The sequence below is a fragment of the Strix uralensis genome, chromosome 14 (genome assembly GCF_047716275.1).
Source record: "Strix uralensis isolate ZFMK-TIS-50842 chromosome 14, bStrUra1, whole genome shotgun sequence".
In the NCBI taxonomy this organism is placed as follows: Eukaryota; Metazoa; Chordata; class Aves; order Strigiformes; family Strigidae; genus Strix; species Strix uralensis.
Genome location: NC_133985.1, coordinates 1722622 through 1748536, shown reverse-complemented (window position 1 = coordinate 1748536; position 25915 = coordinate 1722622). Strand labels below are relative to the sequence as shown.

The 25915-nt window shown below is 42.5% G+C and overlaps 2 protein-coding genes across 2 annotated transcripts in view; one reads left to right on the top strand and one right to left on the bottom strand.

Annotated features, from left to right (window-relative positions):
* LOC141949681 (E3 ubiquitin-protein ligase RBBP6-like) overlaps positions 1-4287 on the top strand; it is a 33665-nt gene extending 29378 nt beyond the window's left edge. Inside the window, exons 17-18 of the mRNA XM_074883552.1 lie at positions 145-1425; positions 2561-4287. Coding sequence (XP_074739653.1) covers positions 145-1425; positions 2561-4082 — 2803 coding nt within the window. The 3' untranslated portion in view covers positions 4083-4287. The remainder of the gene's footprint in view (positions 1-144; positions 1426-2560) is intronic.
* An 11554-nt stretch (positions 4288-15841) lies between these two features.
* Positions 15842-25915, bottom strand: part of LOC141949925 (kinesin-like protein KIF20B) — a 35863-nt gene continuing 25789 nt past the window's right edge. The window contains 5 exon segments of the mRNA XM_074884089.1: positions 15842-16091; positions 17399-17541; positions 19024-19171; positions 22242-22445; positions 23972-24094. Coding sequence (XP_074740190.1) covers positions 15987-16091; positions 17399-17541; positions 19024-19171; positions 22242-22445; positions 23972-24094 — 723 coding nt within the window. The 3' untranslated portion in view covers positions 15842-15986.

The following is a 25915-nucleotide window of genomic DNA, read 5'->3' as shown; positions in this document are numbered from 1 at the left end:
AGTACCATTTTGTCAGCAGTGAAAGAAGCTTTGACATAAGCATATGGAGAGGAAAAAACGAACCAAACCAAATTTAGGAAGAAATTACTGTTCTGAATTAAATTCCTCTGAGTGTGTGCGAGTGTGTTTTCTGTTTTCTTTAAGGTCCCAGTCTCCCCATCGTGCTTCTTCTTACTCTAGAAGTTCATATACCTACTCAAAGTCAAGACTGGGTTCTTCTCGCACTTGCTCCTACTCTCGATCATTTAGTCACTCCCATTCTCGTTCTGACTTGCTATCGCCACCATATCCCAGAAGAGGCAAAGGGAAGAGTCGTCACAATCGTTCTAGGTCAAGGTCACATGGTTATCACCGTTCAAGGTCAAGATCACCCCCATACAGAAGGTACCATTCATATTCAAGGTCTTCAGTATGTAGAGGCCAGTCTCCCACTAAACATAAAAAACACCAGAAGAGAAGAAAAGGGAATGAGAATGAAGGAGTTCCCAGTGCTGAATTATTAGAAGGCATGAGAAAACGAAGAGAGCCAGTTACAGCAGCAGATGTTAAAATGGACTCTCTATTCCTGCTCCCAAGCAGAGATGATGCCACCCCTGTGAGAGATGAGCCTATGGAAGCAGATTCTATTGCTGTCAAACCAGTGTCTGAAAAGGAGAAAAAAGAGGAGGGTAAGCCAAAAGCAAAAACTGACAAGACAAAGCAGAAAGTAGAAGTGGCTGTTCCTCCTAAGAAAGACAGTATAATAAAACCAGATAAAGCTTCCCAAGAGAAGGTGGACACTGATCATGAAATATCTCCTCGAACAGAACCTCCTGTAAAAAAAGTGAAGGAGGAGTTACAAAAGACAAACAATGTTAAAACATCTTCTCAAAAGTGTCTTGGTAGTCCACGGAAAGTTCACCCAAAAGTGACAAAAGATCACTCAGAAACCAGACCAGCCAAGGAGAAAAAGGCAAAGAAAGACCATCCAAAAGAAACCAAGTCAGAGAAGCCCTCCAACAAAAAGGACAAGTCAAAAAAACCTGCGGAAAAAAGCAAACCTTCTAATGCAGAACCTGAAAAAAGAAAAGTAGAGGAAAAGGTTGATAAAGAACATGAAGCCACTTCCATAAAGGCACCTAAACCAGAAACTGCTGAATCAAAAACATCACCAAAGGGGAAGACTGAACCTGATGGTGAAAAAGGAGAGCAAACTCTGGAAAAGAATAAATCTGCTTTTCTTAACAACCCCGCCAAAAAGATTAAACTTATCCAGGAAACTGACAATGAGATTGTGAGTGGAGAAAATGTGCCACCTGCAATTGAACCTGTTGAGAAACCTGAGCCAACCAGCAGCAAAGTTAAACAAGAAGCAGCAAAGGGAAAAATGAGAAGAAAAGTAACAGCAGCTGATGGATCTAGTTCAGCTCCTGTAGATTACACCAGGTACCTCATATTTCTTTTCCTATTGTTTCTTTCCTCCTCCCCCTCCACCTCCCCAGAGATGTAAAATTCTTTATGGTGACTAATGAAAGGAACAACTAAATTCATGTTAAATGAGTGAATAATCTGTGATCTTTCCTGTTAAATTGTACTTGGGTCAAAATCAAATTTTGTTAAAGAAAACAAGCAGTCTGTACTGCACAGAAAGCTAACAAGGTTAATTTGTTGGTGACATGTTGTTTGACCCTTACTTCTGGGACTTTTTTTTTCCTCTCTTCTTGTTCATTCCACGCTGACTCTTTGAGGAGTTCCCTCTATGTCTTCCTTCAAATCCAGCTTACTGCTAAAGGCAAGGATAACAGACATGTCTATATCATGCAATATTTTTCATTTTTAAAATTGCAAGGTAATGTAATGATCTACTTTTGTCAGTACGACATGAAATTATACCCTGTGGAAATAGCAGCTTGGTTGCCAATACACTGTACTGATTGTAGCTTTGAGCACAGTGCCATGTTGACACAGTTACACTGCTTCCAGCTCAGTGCCAGCTTTTTTGGCACTTACCTTGGAGATCTCTCTTCTAGATTCCATTGTCTGACATGTGGAAAAAAGAAAAGTGGTCTAGTGTGCAGCTGTTATTACATTTCAACATCTAAAGAAGCAGGACAGAGCAAAATTAAAACATTTAAGACATCACTGGAGACTTAAGATAATGTCTTGCAGTTTTAAAAATGTACATTTTTCTAGAGACAAACACTGAGACATGAGGATAAAACTTTGGTTGTGTATACCTCTTCATAACTGCTTGCTTACATGTTGAAACAAGAATGTGTATCTAATTTATCTACCATTGGTAGAAGTAGGACATGAAGGAGTTAGCAGATCACACAGTGCCCAATCTGATATTCTTGTGTTTGTGTTAATTAAATGTAGAGTAGGAAGATACTAAATTAATTGATAGCTCATATTCTTAGCTAGTGGACTCTTCCTTTCTCTTGTCTGTTCTCTGAATTGAACATCTTTTGAAAAAATACTGAAGATTTAAAATTGAAACACAAGCCATTTTATGAAGTGTTACAAAAGATGGCAGTGCGTGTATCTCACCCATTATTAATGTATGCTTTTTTGCTCATAGTGCTAGTTCTGCTGGAGGAAGCCCCATTAGAAAGACTGAAATAAAGCCAGATACAAAAGGAACTGTCATTAAGACCATGGAGAAGCATAATAATGATATAGCAGCCCCTGCTGAAGATGTCATTATTATGGTCCAGGTCCCTCAGTCAAAGCAGAACAAAAATGGCTTTCAGTCTGAAGAGAAAGACTTTAAATCTACCCAACTGCCCACAAACATAGGAAAACCTGCGACTGTTGTAAAAAATGTGAATGCTAAACCATCAAACCCTGTGAAACACAGTAAAAAAGAGACAGAGCCTCTGGAGGAAACACAGAAAACTACAAAAGAGGCGAGTTATGAAAACTCCCAGCAGGATGAAAAAAGTTCAGAAAGTTTGATGTTGAATGAAAAAGACAAAACAAAAGACTGGGATCATTCTTTGTCAGACAAGGACACTTCTGAGAAGAGAAAGAGCAGTGTTCAGAGAGAAAAAGACCACTCAGAACATGCAACTGGAAAAGGAAATGGAAAAATTATTTCTCAATCTTCCAAAGACAGCAGATCTTCAGAGAAACACGGTACTGGCTGTGGATCTGCTGCTAAAGACTATATTCCTAACCGAGACAAAAAATCTGACCATGATGGCAACAGAGATCATTCTAGTTCCAAGTGTAGAAATGAAAAGAGTGAATTAGCAAGGAGAAAAGACTCCCCTTCTCAAAATAAAGAATCTACATTAGTAAAGAAGAGTAAGACAAGAGACAAACGAGCAGAGCCATCCAAAAAGGGCACAGGAGATGCCAAAAGGAGCAGCTACAGTCCTCCGTGTGAGCAGAAGCAGTCTGATCACAAAGCTGCTCGTGATTCCAAGCATATATTGAGGGAACACAAACCTCTAGGTAAGAATTCGGGAAGAGAGAAAGAGAAGCACGTACCAGAAGTAAAAAGCAATAAAGAGAAAGAGCCAGGTGGTAATAAACCACCTTTGAGACAAGAATCACCAGACGTAAAAAATGAGAAAGAGAACGCGGCTGGACAAAATGTCAAGCCCAAGCCTCAGGTAAGCAGCTCCTCGTGGCTCTCTTCTGATCTAACTCAAGAGACCGATGAGGCTGCACTTGTACCAGACTACAGTGAAAGTGAGAGTGAGAGTAATGTATCTGCAAAAGATGAGGAAGCTGCAGGAAAAAATCTTACAGAGCCAGAAGAAAAGGCTGTTGATAAAGTCAAAGAGGATATGGCAGCACCTGCTGCAGCTGACCAGCCTGAAGCAAGCAGAAGCCAAAGTCAAAGCAGTCCGAGTGTTAGCCACAGAGTTAGTCAGACTCGAAGCCACAGCAGCATTGCCAGTGCAGGAGAGAGTCAAAACAGCAAGAAAAAGAAAAAGAAAGAAGAGAAGAAGAAGCACAAGAAGCACAAGAAGCATAAGAAGCACATTGAGAACAAAAAGGAATTGGAAAAACACAAACACAAGAAGAAAAAATTGAAGAAGAGCAAAGATAAAGAGAAAAATGACCAAAACATGAAATCTGTCCCTACATAGAATGAAAGACTATAAAAAAATTACTGAATTCCCAAGTATTAAATTTTGTTAAAATGTAAATGAATTCAAGTGTTGCAAATAATAACATGAAATACCCTGTGCTGTCCTAGCGCTGCTTGATTCTTTGATTTTTACATTGGAGCTTTATAAAAGTGAACATTTTGTACAGGATTGTGAGTTGTGGCCGTGTAACATGAAAGTTTTTGCTGGGGCATCTTATTTTTAATCACCGTTAATTAGTTTGGGTAGAGTTCACTGTACTGTGAAAATTTTCACAGTTGAATATTTTTTTTAGTTGCCTGGCAGAAGAAGCTGGTATCAGATATAAAGTATCAGCAGAATGATTTGCAGAATACATTACGGCCCAGTTATGTCACTTTTTGGTTACAATAAAAAGTTTTCAGTGAACTATCCAATGTGATGAGACTTTGAGTGACAGCTGAACATTAGCAAAGACCAGTGACAGAAAACAGCTCCCAGTAAAAGCTCGCTGACAGCTAACGTGTATGGAAAATAATGTGTCCGTGGGTTTAATTTTGAAAAGACAGGTAGGACTAAATCTTTGGAACTGCTGCAATGTGGGGAGGTACTCCAAGAGGTGCACTTTTTTCATTTGCCAAGTGGACTTGGTTTTACACTGAAAAGATAATATATGGCCCCAAACATACAGCCACTATTAACGGCTGGTACTGACTGTTTTAAAATAACGTTCTATATGAAGCTGTCACGTTTCAACACTGTTCCAGTTCGGTTAGACAGCTGTTGTCATTTGCCAGCAAACATTTACACATATACTTTAAGATGCCCTTTAAACTGTATTTCCTCTCATAACTATGCTGACCACCAAGATGTTTGTATTTTTTAAACTGAAGCTTTTAGCATTTTCCTGTGGCGATGCCATGATACAGAACTACCCCTTCCATTAAACGTGGGGTTCAGCAGGTGAGTTTGGTACAAGAAGGAAGCCCACTAGAAAAGCAGGCTTCTGCTTTAAACTACTTTGAACAATGACAGGAAATCTAGAAAATGTAAATTCAATTAACTTGATAATTTTAAGATGGATGTTAAAAAAAAAAATTAAAAGAAACAAAGGTGGCAGTGTTGGTGTTGCTCAACTGTCAGAAAGGCAGCATGGTGAGAAATATTCTCGTTGTGCATTAAGGGCAGAACACCCAGTAACGACTGAACTCAGTAGTGAAAGCCCTGGACTGTTTGGCTATGGGATCTGCCCCCAAAGAGTTCTGTTTGAAAGCACTATAGATTAAAGCAGCCTTTTAGAGCTTCCTGCTTGCAAAGACCATTTTGTTCAAAAGGTGTCATTGTTTATAGGCACTGTTACTGGGGTATATAACAGTGCAGAAATAGTAAATAGTAATAATTCATCTTGCTTCTCAGTGGAGGTGATTATCACATTTTAAATATTGGGTTAAACATTGAGCATCCTGTATTTCTGGTGGTTAAAACAAGAACAAGTCAGAATTAGTACTGGATTTCACTTCCTGTAGTTTGTGCCTTTTCATGTCAAGGCATTCTTGGGGGACTTCAGGTGTTTTCTGCACAAGGTAAAACACGCTTTCCAGGAAGCCACTCAGATGTTTACTTCCCAGAATCAAAGAGCACAGGTCCATCATAGTCATTAAATGTGCTCATCTAGGGTTTCCTAAGCGTGCTCCAGGGAACTGGTGTCACCAGAGTAAACATGTCCATGTGTGGGGATTTAAGGCAGCCTCAGACTCTCCCTTTGCATCGTCTGTGCTCATGACGATGAGGCCATTGAAAACAGATTTCTCTGAACATACTTTGGTCTAAGGAAATACAGAAAATTTAGGACTCTGAAATAGGATTCTCACTTGAGTTGGAATGTGTTAAGTATGCTTTATTATCAGAATAATTAGTAAACTTGCAATGAAGTAAAATTTTGGATGTTTCTTTACGTAATAGCTGCTGTGCAGGAAGGGAAGCCTGGGGTAGACATCAAGACCGATGCTCAGTAAGGATGATAAAGGGCTGGGCTGGATTCTGCTGGTGGCTGCAGCACCTCCTGCGCTGAGCAGAAGGCAGGCTTACACCAGGGGTCTGGGAGCTGAACCCGGCACTGGTGTAGCTGCTGGCCAGAGACGGGCTATGGGTGCAGTTCCTGCTTGTAATTCTTATTTCTTTACCATATCCTAGGATAGGTAAGTAGCAGGGTGGCCGTGTAGTCTGAGGCGTTGGGCTCAGCCTAGAATGACAAGAAGCCCACCCTGACTGACGTGGTGGGAAGGGAGACAGAACAGGAGGACGGCAAAGGCAGCTGTTAAAGGAGCGGCTGAAAGCTGGTCGCTCCTGCGTACAAGGAGAGCAAGTGTGGGCTGGAGAGCCAGAGGGCTCTGCTTCTAACGCTAGCCACAGGGAAGCAGCAGGTCCTCTTCGGAGAAGGTGCCAGCAATGCAGTCCTTCAGAAGGGCCTCGCAAGGGCTGTCAGTTGGGTCCTGAGACAGGGACAGCGGGGCCATCAGCCTGCAGCTCTGCAGCAGCTACAGGTACCACTGAAACACTTTTGATGGGGGATGCTGTTCTGCGGGTTGCATTTGGGGTTTTTTAAACATTTTGTTGAGCTACAATTATTTTTTTGTGATCAGGGATTTGTGCTGATTGTCTCTCTCTGGAGAGCACCCTGACATCCTTTGCCACCCAAAGCTTCCCGCTCTGTTCCTGAGAGGAGCGATGGCTGCAATGGGGAACGACTCCCGTGAGTAACGGCTTCCCCAGCAGGTTGGGATTGTGTGACTGCCCAAAGGCAACGGACGTGGCTGGTGCTCCAGCCCTGAGTGTTGCTGTGTTGACAACCTAGAGTGAATTCTGGGGCCTTTCCTCATCGCAGCCAGACTTAACCACATGTTTTCCATTAAACACAGGAAAATGCGTTTCATCACTCCGCTATCACTAGTACAAGACTTGGAAAGATGTCATTGCTCGTGGAAAGATCTGACATCAGTAGGGTTACCTTCTGGGCTAGATACTTGCTTTTTTCACCAAGTTACAGTCAGGAACAGGAAGACTTGACCTGATAATTCAATTCAAGACTCTAGAGGGAAAGGAAGGTAGCCTGAGGCACAGAAATCAGAGTGTGGGTTTGTTGGACTTTTGGCAAACTGTTTCCTGACCAGTAAATTTCAGTGGCAGCGTTAGGCTTCTTCCAGTGCTTCTGGGTTGGATGTAGAGCTGGTTGTACTGGGTGCTCCTGTAGAGAACTCGACTTTTAAATATGTTTTCATGCAATAATATTGTGTCATCTCTTTTCAAATGTCATTTCCCTGCAGTCATTGCTGAGGGAATGGCTCTGCCACAAAGGATCCTCTTTCCCCTGGAGAAGATTTGCATGGAATGGCAGCAGCAATGGAGAGCTGGAGCGGGACTCCACAACCTGGGCAATACGTGCTTCCTCAACTCCGTCCTGCAGTGCCTGACGTACACCCCACCTCTGGCCAACTACCAGAGTGCTCTTGGGAGCACAACACTCGTGTGAGTGCTTTCATGAACATCTCCCTGTAAGTCTGTTGGGCACTTCACAAGGATTCCCAGAATCTGGCATTTGATTTAGGAGAAAAGCAGCCCTTCTTTGACAAGCCCCTGTGTTGGTGTTCTCTGAACGCTCAAGCCTAGAAGCCACTTGTATCTCGATGTGTTCATCTTCAGAAGGACACCTCTTTCTAGCCCCGGGTCTTAGACCCCATTCCTGCAAGTTAAAGTCTCTTTGCTTATTGCACAGAAAACTTATGACAGTTTAGCATCCCTCTGAAGAACATTTTCTACGTACTAAAATGTCCCGTGATTGTTGGGACATTGGCAGCTTGGGAGAAGAAGAGTGGAGACTGTTCTTATAACTTCAAGATCTCCATTAAGTTTCCCATCACTACGGGTATTTTGCTAACCGGAGAAGCTTGCTTCCCTCCCTCCCTCTTCAGGTTGTCAGCAAGGCTTCTGCATGATGTGCAGAACTGAAGCGCACGTTAACAAGGTCCTGCAATCCTCAGGCAGTGCCATCCAGCCTTGGGCTGTTGTCAGTGTTCTCACATGTAAGACATTTGAGGTGCTTTTACAGGTTTTCTGCTGTTCTTGTAGGTCAGAACTTCTTTCTTAAGGAATAAGACGACATTTTGAGCCTGGCATGCAGGAAGACGCCCATGAATTCTTACACTGCGCTGCCGATGCCATGCAGAGAGCTTGTCTGAGTGGGAGAAGTGAGTAAGCACAAACAAATTACCTCTCCAATGTTCCTGAGCCCCCTGGACACCTTGATGCACTCCCATCAAGGAAACCCTACACCCAGGGCTTTCAGACAAAGCAAAACTCTTGGAGGAGCTAACTCTCTGCCTTACCATTTACTTCCAGCTTGGACATCTCTTCTCGATCAACTACCACTGTCCATCAAATATTTGGGGGCTTTCTGAGATCCAGAGGTATTTTTCCACAACCATTGCTCTCCTTGGAATTGTCTGTGTCCTTCTGTCTGCCTGTGATAAACAGCTGGTGGTGTGACTGGCGCAGTAGCTCTGAAGGACATAAACAGGCACAGTCAATTGCCTTCCCCTATCACTGAGCATTTCCTGGGCCAGGTCGCGGGAGAACTGGAGGTAAGAAAGGCTCCACTTCCTGCGCTGCTCCGGAGTCATTCGCAGCTCTGCTCTTTTTTTCCCTCGGGGAAAGCAGAGCCTGGGGCAGAGGGTAAAACTCTGCAGGGGTGGGAAGCTTGGCCTTGTGCTGGTGACCCACGGGGTTTGTGTGCTGCTGGTGTCTGGGGTGGAAGGGCTGAGGTGGGGACCCTCTGAAGAGCCCACGCTGCCCCAGACCCAATCTGACAGACCCACAGCAGAGTGCAGCTGTTGCTTTCGTACTTCTCATCAGCTCTTTGTCCTGCTCCTTCCCAGAGCTTTGACCTGCAGGAGGAGGGTGAAGAGGAGCTGCCCTGAAGAGAAGCCCCCGTCTGCCTCAGCCCTGCACCCTGGGACTGTTCTTCCCTCTGCTCTGGATCTCTGGGGCTACTCAGAGCTGCCCTTGGCAGAGTGAATCTTCTCAGGCCCCGAGAGCTCTGGGGATGTCGTTACTGCAGGTTTCTTCAAGGCAAAGCTGGCCAGGAGAGAGAAGCCATGTTTGGGCCTGCAGGGCAGGGTCCTGCCAAGATGCTTTAATGGTACCTACTGGAGGAAACAATCACTAAATAACTTTTTGTATAAAGCTTTGAGCTCGCATCCTGCTGCCCTTCTGTCAGCAGGCAGCCCAGTTACTGTCCAGTGCCAGCCCAGCTGCCAGCCCTCGCCATCGCCTTCACAGCCAGCGCTGCCTCTACCCATCGTCTGCCTCTGCTTAACTTTATAACCTCTGCCCAGCTTATAAAGTTAAGATACACATACAGAAATACAAGACTTCACCTGATTCTTTTTACTCAAAATGGAACCATGCTAACAGAGTGTACTGGTTTGGCTGGGATAGTTAATTTCCTTCACAGTAGCTTGTATGGCGCTGTCTTTTGGATTTGTGACCACACCAGCGTGGATAACACTCCGATGCTGTAGCTGTTGCCGAGCGGTGCTTGCCCAGCGGCCAGGCCTTCCCTGTGTCTCATGCTGCCCAGCCGGGGAGCAGGCTGGGGTGGTCAAGAATTTGGGAGGGGACCCAGCCAGAACAGGTGACCCCAACTGACCAAAGGGATATTCCATACCATATGATGTCGTGATCAGCAATGAAAGCTGGGAAAGGAGGAGGAAGGAGGGGACGTTCAGAGTTACGGCGTTTGTCTTCCCAAGTCACTGTTACGTGTGATGGAGCCCTGCTCTCCTGGAGATGGCTGCCTGCCGACAGGGAGTGGTGAAGGAACTCATTTCGTTTTGCTTGTGCAAGCAGCTTTTGATGTACCTATTAAACTGTCTCATCCCACGAGTTTCCACACTTTTACCCTTCCAATTCTCCTTCCCCCCCCCTCCACCCCCAACCAGGGGGGGAGTGAGTGAGTGGCTGGGTGCTGCTGAGCACAGCACATTTCAATTATGTTGATCAAACTTTTAAGGCCAGTGTATTTCCTGCTTAATTTCAGTAGGATGTCAACATCTGATTAACATTGATACTGCGTGTTCATCTCAAAATGAAAATTTCTTATTGAATTTGTTTGAAAAGTACTGAAACACTTAACTTTGGGGTGACGTGAGTGACTACATCTGTCGGACCCCTCACAAGGCCTGTGGAAGTGTTAGTTCTCCCTCACGAATGTCCCACGCGACCTAAAACTACAGCAGCACTGGAAAACCCAGACTGAGTTCTTTTCCACCCAAAATGAAACATTTATTTGGATTTTCATAAGTATTTTAATGATGCAACAAAATCCCTTTTTCCTCTAAGTGAAGCGTATGTCTGAGGAAACTACGTTCTCTATCACAAAGAACACTGGTGAAAAACACTCGGTCTATTCCAGCATGGCTCTGAACTTCTGAAGTAGAATTCTGGTGCTGGAGGTTGGGCTAAGCATAGGAGCTTTCTCCCTCAAAGATGTGGTTTCTTAGGAGGGCCGGCAGAGAAACAAGGGAGGTTGGTATCACTGCAGAGCTTGGCTGTGGAGTGTGTTGCTCTTTCCCTGCTTTTCCTGCCCTTTGCTCTTTCCTGGGGGGATAGCAAGGGGACCTCCCTAGCTGTTCCCTTGCTCCCATTCTGCATCTCTCCCACCCCCAGGATACGCACCACCCGCACCCATCAGTGTCATGAAGGCACCAGAGACACCCACAACCACCAGCCGACTCCATCTCCCGGGATGGGATCTCAAGGAGCGAAGCATCCCCGGGTCACGTCACCTGACCGTACGCTTGTTAAGGGCTTTGTAAAGGAGCCCCCGGCAGCGCTGTCTGCGGGGTGGGTCTGTACTTTGTGGGTGTGGGGTCTTTGGCCGCCCGGGGAAGCGGGCTGGGGCTGAAGGCCGGGGCTGTGCAGAGGCCGTGGCTGTGATGCGCTCTGGCCACTGTGACATCACAAGGGCTGAGCCACGGTGGGGATGGTTACAAGAGGCAGTGCCGCCCCAGTGCGCCCTGGGCCAACGGTGAGTGCACACGCGTCAGGAGGGAGGCTGGGCTGGGCGAGGGACGGGGTAGAAACGCAGCCCCCTCCGCAGGGCCCAGCTGCTTGCGGAAGCGCCTTTGGCAGGGCCCGGTGACGCCCCCGCCAAGGCTGGGCGCAGGCCTTGCTGCCTCACAGCTGCCTCGCCCCCTCTCCTACCTGCCCCCAGTGCCCTACGGCTGCCCTCCCCTCTCCCCCCGCCACCGGCTCCCTGCCTGCCAGCCCCACTGAAACCCTTCTCCCCTTCCTCCTGCAGGCCATGGCTGTCATAACGTTACTCGTCCAGTTGCTGAAAAGCATCATCCAGCACACGCAGCTGGTTGGTGACAAGGTGGATGAGGCCGTGGGTGACGACATGCAGCAGCGTGCGGCGCGGCTGAGCCAGGAGATGACGCGGCTGCTGCAGGAGGTGAAGGAGCCGGAGCAGAGGAGCCCCGAGCAGAGCGGCTTTGGCTGGCTGGCCCTGCTCTTTGCTGCCTGGCAGCAGTGGCAGTTCTGGGCCACTGCTGGGCTCCTGGCCCTGCTCCTCAGTCTCTGCTGGTGGCTCAGGAAAAGGAGCCCTGAGGTGGACAGCAGCGGCAAAGAGGAGAGCTCCAGCAGGGACACAGAGCGGGAGGAGGAGCAGCAGGAGCAGCCACCGATCGGGGTGGGCAGCACCTTTGAAGGTTGGAGTCCCTGTGAGGACGACGCTGTCTACTGCCTGCTCGTGCCCCGCCATGGGCACGCCTTCCACCTGGAGCTGGACACCCCAGGAGAGATGCCGGCAAAGATGCAGCAGATGGAGCTGCCACGCAAACATGCAGCAGTCCAGGTCCCGGACTGCAGGGAGTCCCTGAGCAGCAGTGACACCACCTGTGTGCGCTGCAATCAAGTGGATGACCTGCTCAGCCTGGTGGCGGAGCTGAGAGAAGAGGTCGAGAGACTAAGAAGTATTAGGGAGTGTGAAATAGAGATTGATTGGTGGTGGAACACCCTAGCACCCCTAATGCAACGGGAGCAAATGGGAGGCTCCAAACAAGGCAGGTAATCCCTCATCCTCTTGCTACCAGGCAGAGAAGGAGGGGACCTAAGAGATGGGGGAGGCTGGAAACAGGTCCCCGCTCAGGGAGGCAGGAAAATCCTCTCCTGACCTCCCTCACCCTCCATGGTGTCTCTTCACAACAGATTCGGTGCCCTGGAACGTTTGAATGAAGAAGATGTGGAGCTGGCAGCCAGACGCCACGTGGCCAGCCATTCACCTCCCCCTCCCCCCTCTGATAAGATAGGGGAGGGACAAAAGAATTCATGGGTTGAATAAAAAGAAATAATTTACTAAATATAACAAGAGAACAACAGTAACAATAGTGAGTCTTTCCTTCCTTGTGTGGGAAAACAAAACACCAAAGAAGAGAGGCCAGGTCTTAAGAGACTGTTATTAAAGTTACAAGGTTATAAAATAATTCCCTCTTGGGAAACAGAAACTTTAAGTATCAAAAGTTTTCAATGCATAGAATAGATTGATACTGAACTAAGTTGTCCTGTTGCAGATAGTTTCAGAAACCAGATTTACTCAAATGTGGGGGGATGGGGCGGGGGGGGGGGCAAACCAGTGGAAGTCACTGTTGGTACCCCAGGAGACTTTCCTTTGTGGGATTTGAGTTCTCTCAGCATCCCAGCAGTGCACGACCCCACTCCATACGCAGAAGCTTGTATTCCCCTCGTCAGCCAGCGCTGCAGCGATACACACATCACACAACACTGCTGGAGTACAACCTTCCTACGGCCAAGGAACTTCTGAAGAGAACAAGAAAAGTTTAAGTATTACCAGATGTCTTCTCCATGTGAAAATATAGACCAAATTTCCATGAAATGGTGCTTGCCTTTGGTCTTTGCTAGGTAAAGAATTGAGCTCTCCTCCATTAATAGACTAATTCTCTGTGCTCTGCAAGCTGACTGATGAACCTTACACTAAGGTAAGACTAAATTAAAGAGTAGGCCTATTCATGCTCAGCTTTTAATCAGTTACAGCACTTATCAGAAAAAGTCAGAAGGCAAAAGGGAAATGATGTCCTACAACACCTTTTTGCTTTGCTGTCCAGAGGAGCTGAAAGAATGACAATACCCAGCCAGTCTCAGTATTGACCAGGAAAAAAATTATTTCCCATTACTGCCAAAGAACTGAAAGTGAACACCTTTATATGGGACAGTATCAAAAAAACCCCTGCTGGCTTGAATTCTTTTTTTTCCCTTCATATCACACCCATGCTCTTCCTGCTCAGGAAATAATTGATAATCGTGACATAGACAAAGGTGGTACACAAAGTCGTTTTCTAGGCTACCAACACACAGGCTCAAACTTCAAGAGCTGTAGGAAGCACAGAAATCACCATCCCTTGACCAAAGCAAAGGGAACATGCTTTATTTCTGTATGTATTCAAAATCAGTTACCACGAAGTTTGATAACCAAGTCTCCACCTCTGAAGGAAGTTAATTCAGTGCAATTCTTGCAGTTGCAAAGGCTACCTTAGGGACAGAAAAACAGGGTAAGGGAAGCAGACAACATTTTTGTACATGTATATATAGCTACTCTAATGGCCAGGTTATACTGAAAACACCCATTCAAATGACTTCCAGAAAAAACAGGTTGTCATACAGCCTCCAGATAGCTCAGCAACACGGATAGAATTTTAGTAAATACAAGAACTTAGAAAAACTGGCAATACAGGTGGAAATACAGGGGCACCCCCGAGTGTCACATGGCTTGACTAAGTTGAGAGATTCTACTTCCTAGTTAGCTGCACAGATAACTAAACTAAAATTTACCAGAGTCATTGAAATAAACTATTAAATGTTTTGTCACTTGTTATTTACCAACAAAATCAGAAAGAAGCACTAGTTATTTGAAACTATGAAATATTGTATCTGATAGGGAGAAGAACTCTATCAATCAGCAACTTCAGAGATGTCAAATGGCTGAAGATATTTCTATTACTTCCACACGTTTGAATCAATAAAGAAATCCTACATGCAACAATCCAGTAATTCAGCATTCTTCCAATCCTGCATTTACCCTGCAAATGTTTTTTGGTGAAGTAAGAGCTATAAGGCCATTTGATGATTTAATAAGCAATCAAACTGTCATTCAAGGCAACATGATGACATATGAATGTCACTGCAGGCAAGTGCCAGGTTATACACAATGGAAGGAACAATCCAGCTAAACAGACACATGCTGATGGGTTCTAAAATTAACTGAAACTGTTCAGAGAAAGCAGCAAGGGTCAAGATGAACAGCTGACTGAGAACATCTGCTAAAAATGGAGAAAACCAGACACAATGTTAAGAGAAAGACAAAGAATAAATATTCCAAGTACTGTCCTGTTGTTTAAGACTGTTATATGACTTCACCTTGAATATATTTACTGTCTCCAGCTATGACACTTCTGTAAAATGACCAACTAGCACCTACATGAGGCAAGAATCTTCACTGCTGTGCTCTTCTATAGCCCTTGAAAGAGATCAGTCCAGGTATCTGGACCACAGATAGCAGAAAATGGAAGATCTCGGGAAGGACAAAGAGGCTCAAAGTATAAAATCCTGCCTGTAAAGAGATACTAAGTGATATTGCATTTATTTTTGTTTAGAATTACCTGATCATCACCTGGATTTTACATCTTTCTACTAGAATGAAAAGAGGGAAGAAAGAAGATGACAATACCAAGCATGACAAGGAAATCTAAGTTCTCATTCACACAGACAGAAGGTGAAGACAAAAACTTGAAGCAATGGAAGAACTGACTGGTTTGTGGATCAGGCTCACTTTGCCACTTTCAAGTTAGAAAGAATAAAGTATCAATCTTTGTTGAAGAGTACAGGGGTACAACTCCATTTTACAGCCATGAAACTAGAGAAAAGACAGACTCGATGTTGACAGAGAACTTCTGAAAAATTTTTGTGGTCAAGACTATACCAAACCTCAAAAGGCAATCTTGTAGACAAGATATTCTTCCTATGGTGCTGAACACTATCTATGTGCAAACAGACTGATAAGGAATTCTTTAAACAAAGATACTTACTGGGACTGTCTTGTTTCATCCATGCCAACAGCAGGTCCTTGTCAATGCAATTTCAGCTCTTCCTGAAAGATGATCAGGACTGTTCCTCAAACAGTGCAAAATCCTATGAAATACAGTCACTGCCTGTGACTTCAGTAAATGCTACACTGATGAAACCAAAAGCGTTTTAAATGTTTACTCAGTCACTGATTATAAGCTGAAACCTTACTACATATAGCTGGTCTAGTTGAGCAGAACTGGATGGTTGGAATAAAATGTCAAATGTCTGAGAGTGGGTCACTTTAATAGCAGATTATAATTATTTATGGATATTATAATCCCCAAAGAAAGAATATTTGCTTATAAATTACTTTAGAAGAGTAAATAGAAGACAGTTAAAACCACACAAGTGATGAAAAACATCGTATTTCTCCACATAGTGTCAATTCCTTTTTTTGTCACTTCACAGAATTTGTTGCATACTCATTTTTTTTTCATTAAAAGTTATGGTAGGTATATTGGCCAGCTGAAAAAACCAACTTAAACCATTCCACACAGGCATAGTTCTTACTGCACAATGGATAAATTATGAACACTTCCAAAGACACCATTCCTAAAAAAAAAAGAAAAGATTCAGACACAAACTTCTTGAACAGTATTTCAGCTTTAATGGAACCAGAACCATAAACCATCAGAACAATTCTATACACCTAGATAAAGACTTCGGAGCATGACTAAGTACCTATTACTTCCTATAGACCTGAAACAATACAGCGTAAATATGTCTTAACTAGAAAATACAAACATGCTTTTGCAGATTATATCGCTGGTTTTGAGCGTAGTTGTCACTTGAAGATTGGCTGATCACTTTCCTTCTCTTTTGTTCTATAAAGATCTGAAAAAGATGATATTTCAAGTGTTACTCAGCATTTCTTCAGGGACAAATGACATGCACTTCTAGACCCACGTAACCAATAACATGGTTTTTCCCAGAAGCTGTTTTCAGAATGAATTTTGCCTGTTATCAGAGGTCTCCAGAACAGAGACGCCATTTTAGTGCATCATAACAAGCAACAAATGCTGGGAACATACAAAATGATATTTGTTTCAGCAAAAAATGGAAAAGTCCAAAGAAAACAGTGATCTGAAAGCAGCTCTCACTTCTTATCTCTAGTACTCATTTTGTGAAACAGGAAGTGTTCAGAAAACGTATTTTTAGCTTAAATTTCTTTAGCTTTCTGACTTTCCCAGGATTCATTCTTTAACTTTTCCTTTCACTTCCAAGCTCCTTAGCTTCTTTTGCCCTGCATTCCTGTCATTTTCTTCATCCTCCTGTGGACAGCATTTTGGTTACTGCTGCATCTATTCACACTGTTTACAGAAAAGTCAACAGAATAACTCAGTATGGGCAAATGCTCACCAGAGCAAATGAAAAAAGACTGGACAGAATGAAGAGATGTAGTTCTAACAGCCAGAGCACGCTCAGCACTTTAGTTACTGACAAAACCATAAAGCTGGATTTCAGAAACAGTCCATCAAGCCCTGGCCTGTAAGACTCTCTATAGGCTGGCTTAGACAGGGCAACGCAATTGAAGCACACCCAGAAGGCTACTGAAACTGTGCTTTGAAAAGCATGGCTGTATCCAAATCCTAAAGTAACCCTAACATCAGCTGGGCAGAAAAGGAATCAGAAACCACCTTAGGTGCTCACTTGCCCTGCAAAGTTCACTGTACATGCAGACCTTTCTCTTCAGTGTTTCAGTCAGGCTATTCCAAATCTATGGATTCCTTAATGGTCTCTATTTCTGTTACCCCTTCATGCTACTCTTAAACGAACACCAACTACTGGAAAAACAAATTAAGGCTCAACTGCTGTACTAGAGGAAAAAGTAATACTCCACAAGCCCAGCTAAGGCATCTAAGAATCCAAATGTGAAGCATCTCCGTGACTACTGTCGGGGTGATACAGCAAGTCAGCAGTCACCCGCAGAGAAGAGAGGTGAGAAAACAGAGACAATTAAACTAACGCATCACGAAGACCAAAAGGAATGGTTAGGTAGAATCAAGACATAAGTCAGTACTTTCAAACCTCTTCTGCAGTTTGACTCGATCAGGTTTGTTCTGTCCCCCCGATAGTTTATTTTAAGCCAAGATTACAGAAATAGATTACAGCGGACAGAACACTAACCCGCAATCACTTACCGAAGAATCAGGGACATCTAGAGGGCAAGAACTGTCAGATGAACACAGCTTTCTCTTAGCTCGTGCTGGCTTGAGCTCCTTTCCTTTGGCACTTTCTGGTTCTGCAGACTTGGGAGAGCTTATTGTTGCCATCAGCTTCTTTGCTACGAGAAAAATTTTATCGTAAATCTTATTGGTTTATGAACCTCAAAATTAATGAATAAAGGTTTAATGAATAAAGGTTTATTAAAACCAGTTTAAAAATGAAACAGATGTAGTCTGAAATTGAAACATAAAAATTCAGAAGTGGTATGTATTTGACTACCACAGTCTTCTATATCCAGAAACAGTTTTCTATAGCTTCAACTGCAAAAGCTTAAAGGACACATTTAAATAGCACCAAAAAAATCAATTGGGATTCAGATTTCACTGTATGCTAAATACAACAGGAATTGAAAACAGGGCTTAACTTCTTTGTACCGACAGAAGCACAAGGCTGAGTCAATTTCCTCTATGTACTTGTATAGTTTTATCAGACTAGTACCAGCTCTGTGAAGAGATGAGTGTGTGCATCTTATGAGCTAGAAGGAAAGAAGAGATCCCAAACAATACTAAGTTATGCAAAAGAGGGAAAAAACACCCGACACAGTAATAAAGGTTACAAATTAGACCTCATTTGCTCAAATTATGTATTTTCAGGGTGAAATTTGGAGTAGTCTGAATTCGGTTTCCATTGATAATGACATGTTGTCCTCATGGAACCACTCTGACAAATGCTGAAAATTTTAAAAATCCCACTATCTTAATTTTAACTGTCCATGTTGAATAGTGACTGACCTTGTTTTAACCAGCCAAATAATAGTGTCTTTTAGAATTTAACACTGGGGATTCCTTGGGCCCTCTGCTAATTTTAATCTTTTTTTTAAAAAAACCCCAGTAACTCAGAAATCATGTCTTACTGTAGGAAAGAATAAAAATATATTCTTCAATGGAAAGTCCTAGCAGTTAATTTTCCCAAGACTATGCTTAAACTTCATGAAATCCATTAATTGCTTCAGAGCTAGTTTATTGAAGTCTTCCACGTATTTTCAGGAGATACCGGCTTTCAGACTCTGTAGAACTAATCTTCCTCTCCCACATACATACTTCAAAAAACATTAATACAATTTCCACAGAAACAAAGCAGGAGGTGGGGGAGGGATCGCTTAGAGAATAAGGTCAGATCTGGGTTTGAATTCAACTCTTGATTTTTTTAGATCAGCAGGTCAAGTTTCTGAAATTGCCTTTAACTGTTTTACTGTAAGCAAGAACAAAGTAACTCAGACATTTTGAGCTTAACATTGCTTTTAGGATCAATTTCTATGCACATATTCCACACTGCATCCTTCCGCTCTACCTGGCTTACCTTCCACACTTAACCTAAACTCTAGAACCACGTGGTCCTTGTAATCCAGTCGGCCTCTTCCACTCTGCAAGATTCAGGCGAGCAGGCCCCAGCTCCGACTCCATTATTTCATAAATGAAAGAACAACTGGATGCAGCAGATGTGAGCTTTAACAGCACATACATTAACAGATTACAGTAGAAAAAAGCTCTTCTACAATACCCAGATAACATGGAATAAGCCTTATTTATTCTGCACAAACCTTTAGAGTGAATAATAATAGGAGAACTTTGGAAAAAATCTCCAATTTTTTGTAGTGTTCCATCTTTATTTTTAGCTGACAATTTCCTTGAAGTAGATCCTTGCTTTCTTAAGGGGTATTCTTTTTTAAACAACTTTGTAGAAGACATCTGTACAGAAATACAAGATCATTGTTTAAGTTGAAAAATTGACTTATCTTCAAGTTTAATTCCATTTTATTTGACTTCAATGGTATTTTCAAGGTGACATTTTGAGCTTTGTTACTGATACCTCTGTTCATTACACCAATGATACTGCCACAGCAAGCAATGTAGACAACCTTATTTTATACCCAAAAGAAAAAAAAATAATCAGAATTTCACAGAATAGATTTAAGGGCATGAGTAATATAGGAAACAAATAGTTTCTTTTAAAAAAAAGATTCAAAGTTTTAGAGTATTTCATTAGACCAGCTGTTCTAGTTATAAAACAGAAGGAAACTGATGGTGAAAATAAATCTTCTGTCCACCCTTTGAGCCTGCCCAGGTTACTACTAAGGCCTAAAATCATATTTTTATAATTGTCATGCACATAGATGACACAAACCTTAGTTTTACTTCAAAAGGAATTGCCTATAACATGACATATGCTAAGAGTATGTTCAAACTAGTCTTCATAACTACTCAGCATGCAACATCCTTCCCTGTGAATCCCTGTACGCTGCAGCCAGTACACGTTCTGGGCAAATACAGACTGACTCTCCTTGGTTAGCTTAGAAAGTTCAGTAGGAAGACAACGTAAGTGTTTAAGAATCCTATTAAAATACATAGATAAGGATAAGATACTGCTGCATAAGAATGTTTGCTCCTTTCACAAGTCCACCTTTACAGAAAAGGTGGACTTGTGAAAGGAGAAACTAACTTCAAAATGGAACAAAACCAAACTATTTTCTTGTTGCTTGTAGAAGGTGAATTAGTCATAGCAGGTTTTGCATTTTTCTTGTTCTCACTTTTCACAAAATCCTAAGAAAATAAATATGACAAATTTTAACTAGGATTCTTCTGGAAAGAACAACAATTATCTGTATTACAGAAGCAGCCACTGTTTAAATGCTAGGACTAACAGTAGGGAGGCACTGACTACTGCTGGAGAGAGGTAACTCTTCAAATGTGCATGAAACGCTGAACAAAGTTGTGGAAGGGAACTAGAAATGCCTGTAGTCAAACCATTCTGACATTTAATATTTTCTTCTCTCCATTATTTCCTATACTTTTGTCTTTAAGAGATTTGACAAGCCAACACACAAATTGAAATTAATAAATCTAAGTGTAAATTCAGATTTATGGTGACAGGTTGGTAGCACAGTGCCATTGCTAAGCTGTCTTGTAATGACATCTTCTATCTTGTGAAGTGGTGCCAAGAGAGTTCAGATAACCAACAGCCATACCAACTGATAACAGCATCAGAACATGGAAAGAGGATTTTGTTCTTTAATTAGAAGGGAGTCTCTGCAAAAGATTTGGGTTTGTTTCTAAAAAACCAAGGGGGTTTTGGTTTATTTTTTAAAAAATTTGACATGAGCAGTATGTGGTTATTTTAGCACTACAGGTTTCCCCTCAGTCCTTAGTTTTAGTTTTAACAATGCTTTTCAGTTTTAGGAAATTTAAAAACCAAATTGTGTCTTCAGTAGACTTGTAACAGTTAAAGTTACTGAATCATTTTATAATCTATTTCTGCTTGGCATATGTAACATGAAGATAAATATTTAAGATAACATTCAGGTGAATAAAACAGCAATAAGATACTTTTAAAATTAGTTCCATGTTATTGAAAAATTACTTAGCTAAATGTTATCCCAGCAGGGTATGAACATCTACACTATGAGAGGATTTATAAATGGACTGGTAAAACAGTTCTCAAACCATGGATGACTACGTTAGATGAAATATATCCATCTGTAGATAGGGTGCAGTACTTTTTCAGTGCCTTCAGAAGGATGATTATTTTTACACTTACTTTTCCAGCAGCCTAAGAAAATACAACTCTCAAAGAAAACTGGTTCAAGACATAGGAAATTTAAATCAACTCTGGACATTATTCCAGACTGAAGTGTTCAATTCCAGATGAATTAACTTACACAGCTTTTAACAGCTACTTTTGCAATCCAAGTTTAACAAAATGAGTTTACTGAAGTACTGTTGAACACTAATCACTGAAGTAATCATTTCCCTTAACTATTTTACTAAGAGATTAAAAAAAATCACTTGAGAACACTTGAAGGAGAATGCTAGAAAAGCATCAGACACTTCACTCCCCAGCTGAGACAAACTCACTCAAAATGCAAATGATCCACAGGTCATCTCCCTTATACCCCCCTGTCAGCTGCAGAAGTCCTTAGAAGTACAGAGATTCATAAGACCCACAAGTAGGATTACAAGTATGTAAGTACCACCACCATGAGGTGTCGGGGTTTCAGAGCCTTTGTAAGTGTCTTGGAGATAGCTGTGTTCGTGCTAGTGCTGGTAAAAGGCAGAGGAAAGAAATGTGCAGTTCAAGTAGGAGCAGAGAAGATTTTTACCAGCCTGAACTGCTGTGAAGCCTTAGTCTCACACATAAACACCCCAGCACACTAGGAAGGCTGGTGCATATAACCTAGCACAGCTGAAGGAATTAAAGAGGAATTAAGGTCTGCAGAAAACAGGGAGGTTCAGGTGCTCGTGCAATTAGTTCTGTATATTCCCTTTAAGTACAAAAAGATCAAAGAAAACACAGACTGGACAAAAAGTCAAAGGAAGTGGTCTTGAAGCTCTGAAATGCATTGATTAAGCCCAGGGACTTAACTTGTAACTGCCTATTAGAAGAGATTATAATTGATACCAGTGGTTGCTTAAACCAAAAGAAGCAGTTCTAGTGAACTGGTCTGTAATCCTGCAGATCACAGCCAGAGACAGAAGCAAAGAGTAAGAGCAAGGAGAGAGAAATGTAAAAGGTAAAGAGGAAGTACCTATCAGGGACAAGTGTCCAGAGTCTGGATAATATGAAATCTATGACTTTATTCAACATAGGCCAGAGATCCACCACTTGGCAGGGGGTGGGGCATGGGGGGGAAGAGGTTTAAATATTCTCTCTATGTATCCTTAGGATCTCGGTGAGAATCAGAAGCATAGGATTTTAACAAATGATCAGAGTAATAAATTGAAAAACGGCACAACACATTTTGTCAGTTGGTCTAGGTCGTACCTCATCCATCTCTTCACTCTTCCTTTTCTTTCTTGGCTTGAGCATTTTAACTGGAACTGGTAAGGTGCTGCCCTGGTGCTTCACCTCCATCTTACTGGGTTGCAGAGCTGTGAACTGCATTTCCACCTCTGGTTTTGGGAACTGACTAGTATTTCCGTTTTCTGTGGACACTTCTGAAGAGTGAAGGACAACTGCTGAATGGTCCTGCAAATACATGGGAATTTTAAGAACACAAGTTTTAAAATAACTGAGTTAAAAACCCCTAATACATATCTTTCCCCAGTGGATTGCAAAGTAAGCATTCCATTTCCCAGCTGTTCACTTTCAGAACACTTCTAATTGAAGGAATCTACTTCAACCATAGCAGAGTTTAACCCTTACTTTCTACATCTTTGTTACATTTTAAAAAGTTAACATTTCTATCCACAATCACAGAACTTGAACTCAGCCTGATACTTTGTTTCCAAGTCATTTTGCTCAAGGGCAGAGACAGTCACAGTTTTCAAAAGTAGCAGTAGAAGAATTGACATGACTTTCATCTGAACTCTGCTGCTCCTTAGGAGCTAGGCAGTAGTGGGAGCTTTTGAGAGAAAAGTATAACCTTTCTCTAGCCTATCTTTAAGGAACTCTCCCTTCCCCTTCTACACCAGAGAAGTTGTGTAAGTAACAAGGTCCAACTAGCAAGGTACAAGCCAAATTCAACCTGCGAGAGACTTCTACAGCACCACCTCTTCTCTGGAGGAAGAGCAGGCATTAAGGCAGCCCCTGCCCACAAGCTGAAAACCTTGTCTTGTACCTGCTCACAGCCAAACCGCATGAACTGCACAGGGAGGGGGGGACGGAAAAGTCAGTTTGCACAATTCTTCTTCCTCAGCAGCACTTACCTTCCACCATCCACCCAACCTGTTTTTCTTAGCAAAACCAGCAAGTTAGAGCTGTGGTCTTCCCAGCTCCTGCATCTCTGTGGCAGCAGTTCAGCTGCTGGCTAGCATACAGGAATGGATTCAGCAGCTGTTTGAATGAAACCTGAAAGACAGGCTGCTGGGGTGGTTGGTGCTTAGAAACTGCAGGTGGCTGCTACTACTGCTGCTGGTGGGGTCCCAAACGGAGCAGCTGCTGTGGCTTCTTGAAGGGCACCTTCCTCCTCTCAAAAAGGAAAGTGATCAAAGCTCATGGAAAGCCCAAAGATAGTCACATTCTGCAACAGGCTCTGCTGGGTTCTGAGTGGGAATACAAGCACCACTGCATTCCCAAGAATGGAGTTGGCTAACACAAACATTTTTCTTTGTAACTGCTACTTCATGAGAGTTAGCAATCAAAAACTTACATAGGAATGGCTAGTGTCGTTAGCAAACAAAGCTACACACAAGAATCCTGCAGTGGAAGAAAGCAAATCCAATCTGCCCTGCTATTGCTCATCCATTTAAAAGGGTTTATTTATTTTTTTTCAAGTGACTTATCTAATAACCAGCCACTTCATAAGCATTGGTGAGAGGTAGGATTTCGAGAGCATGCAGCTGAAGTCAGATAGAGCTATTCATGTGATTATGTTACACATCTTTCATTTCTACCAAAAGCCACTAAATCAGGTGATCTGATCACCAAGGAAGGTATTTGCAGAATAAAACTTTAGAATTGTTCAGACAGCAGGATACATTTCCTTCCCTATTCTGCATTTAGCAAAACCCATACAACAGCATAAAATTTTAAAATTTCAGTTTTGTACCTACCTCACTTAATGAAGAGGCACTGCCAGGACATCGAGATAATGAATAATTCCCTTTAACTTCATCATATCTAACTGGAATACTTTGTCCAAGTACAGGATTAGTCCTGCTTTGTTTTTCCATAAACTGTAAATATTTAGAATGAGAAAAGGTTATGCTAAACTGTAAACCTCAAAATATTTTGATTTTACTAAAGCTACAATACAAAAGCTCACGTACAGACAGCTAATGAACACCTGGGCTGAGAGACAACACAAGCTGAAGGCAGTAACCTCGACTCACGATGCCATCATAAGACGTGCCCTGCTGGGTCTCACCAACAGTCCGTCTAGTTCAATATTCTGCCCCAAGAGTGGCAAAGGGAGATGCTAGTTAAGGATAACATGTGTGATCCTGGTCACCTTGTCATCTGTTCTCTCCATACTCTCCCAGCAATCTTAGCTGTTGCATTAGAATTGTCAGAGTCTACACCACGGCCTAACCCTCAGAGTATCCATTTAAAAATATATTTATGGATTTCTGCTACAAAACTTTTCTAATCCCTGCTGACAGTACCTGTTTCCACCACCTCCAGAAGATTACTAGCTGCTTCATATAGGAATATGTTATTTTAACTGTCTTAAAATTATCTCCTATTAGTTTCATGAAGCGCTGCCCAGTTCTTGCAGGATTTTAGCAAGGACAGTTGTGCCTTCTGTCTACCCATCGCAGCCATGGTTTTGTAAACCTCAGCCCCACAACCCTCTGGTGGCCTTAACCTCTCCTAATCACAGTGCCAGCTTCTTAGCCTCTCCTCACAAGGCAGGAGACACACATCGTCTTGATCACCTTAGATTTTCTTCTATCTCCACTCTATCTTTCCTGAGAATTATTTGACTTCCCCCCAAAACTCTACCCCATTCACTTCACACCATAACAGTTTATCACATGATAATCCTGGTAGTAGCCTCTCCTTATTCATAACATCAAGTACTGTGGCTACTGGCTTGAGGTAAATACTTCAGCACCAACTGTTCACAACAATTGTTCTCTATAACTAATTTTTTAGCAAAAATAACTAATTTTATGGTGCTCTCTTAGCTGCCATTACAAAGCTATATAAAGCAATAACCATTCTGAGAGCTCCTCTCTACTCCCTCACACATCACAAGCTTTATCTATGCGGCACCAGCTGAACTGACGAAGGAGCAAGAACCTGGCCAGTCTTATTTGGCCGTAGACAGGAGAGAGATGAAGAGATGCATTTTATCATTCAGTCCAGTTCTGCCCCAAGAGGAGAATCGCATCTTCTAGCAGCCAGGGGAGGGTCTGCTAGGAAATCCATGTTCAGCTCTATTACTTCATTACTAGTTAGCAATGGAGTCACAGAGCATTAATTCAGTTTAACAGGAAAACCACCTCATTAAATACTGCTCATGTACCACACAAGGGTTTGGTCAGAATCTGAAGGCTCAAGTACAGGTGCGAGCCTTTTAATTTTTGTTCAGGAAATATGCAAAGTCGATCTTTTCTTTGTGTAAACTTCAAATATTGTTTTGTTTTTAAGTTAGATGCAAGATACTGTTTTGTTCTTGTGAACCCCATATGGGCTGGCAGCTCTAATTACAGAACCATCTCTATTACCACACTATAGGTGACATCAGGAAAGTTGTTTGAGCTGAAATCCCCTTAGTGCTGACATAACCAGAGATGGCATCATAAATATTATGTCTTCAAATCTCTAGAACCTGGATTAGTTAACTAGTTTTTTTCCCACAGGCACGTAAGTTTTATAGTGTATAGAGAGGTGGTATTCTATTAACTAAAGTACTTCTTCTTCTGAGAGGGAACTTGAAAGAGGGAGAGAGAAGAATGAACAAGAACTCAGAACTAATGATATAGTTAAAGTACGAAGAACTACAGAAAGTAACTTTTGGGAGATTCCCCACGTTGCTGAAATATATAGTG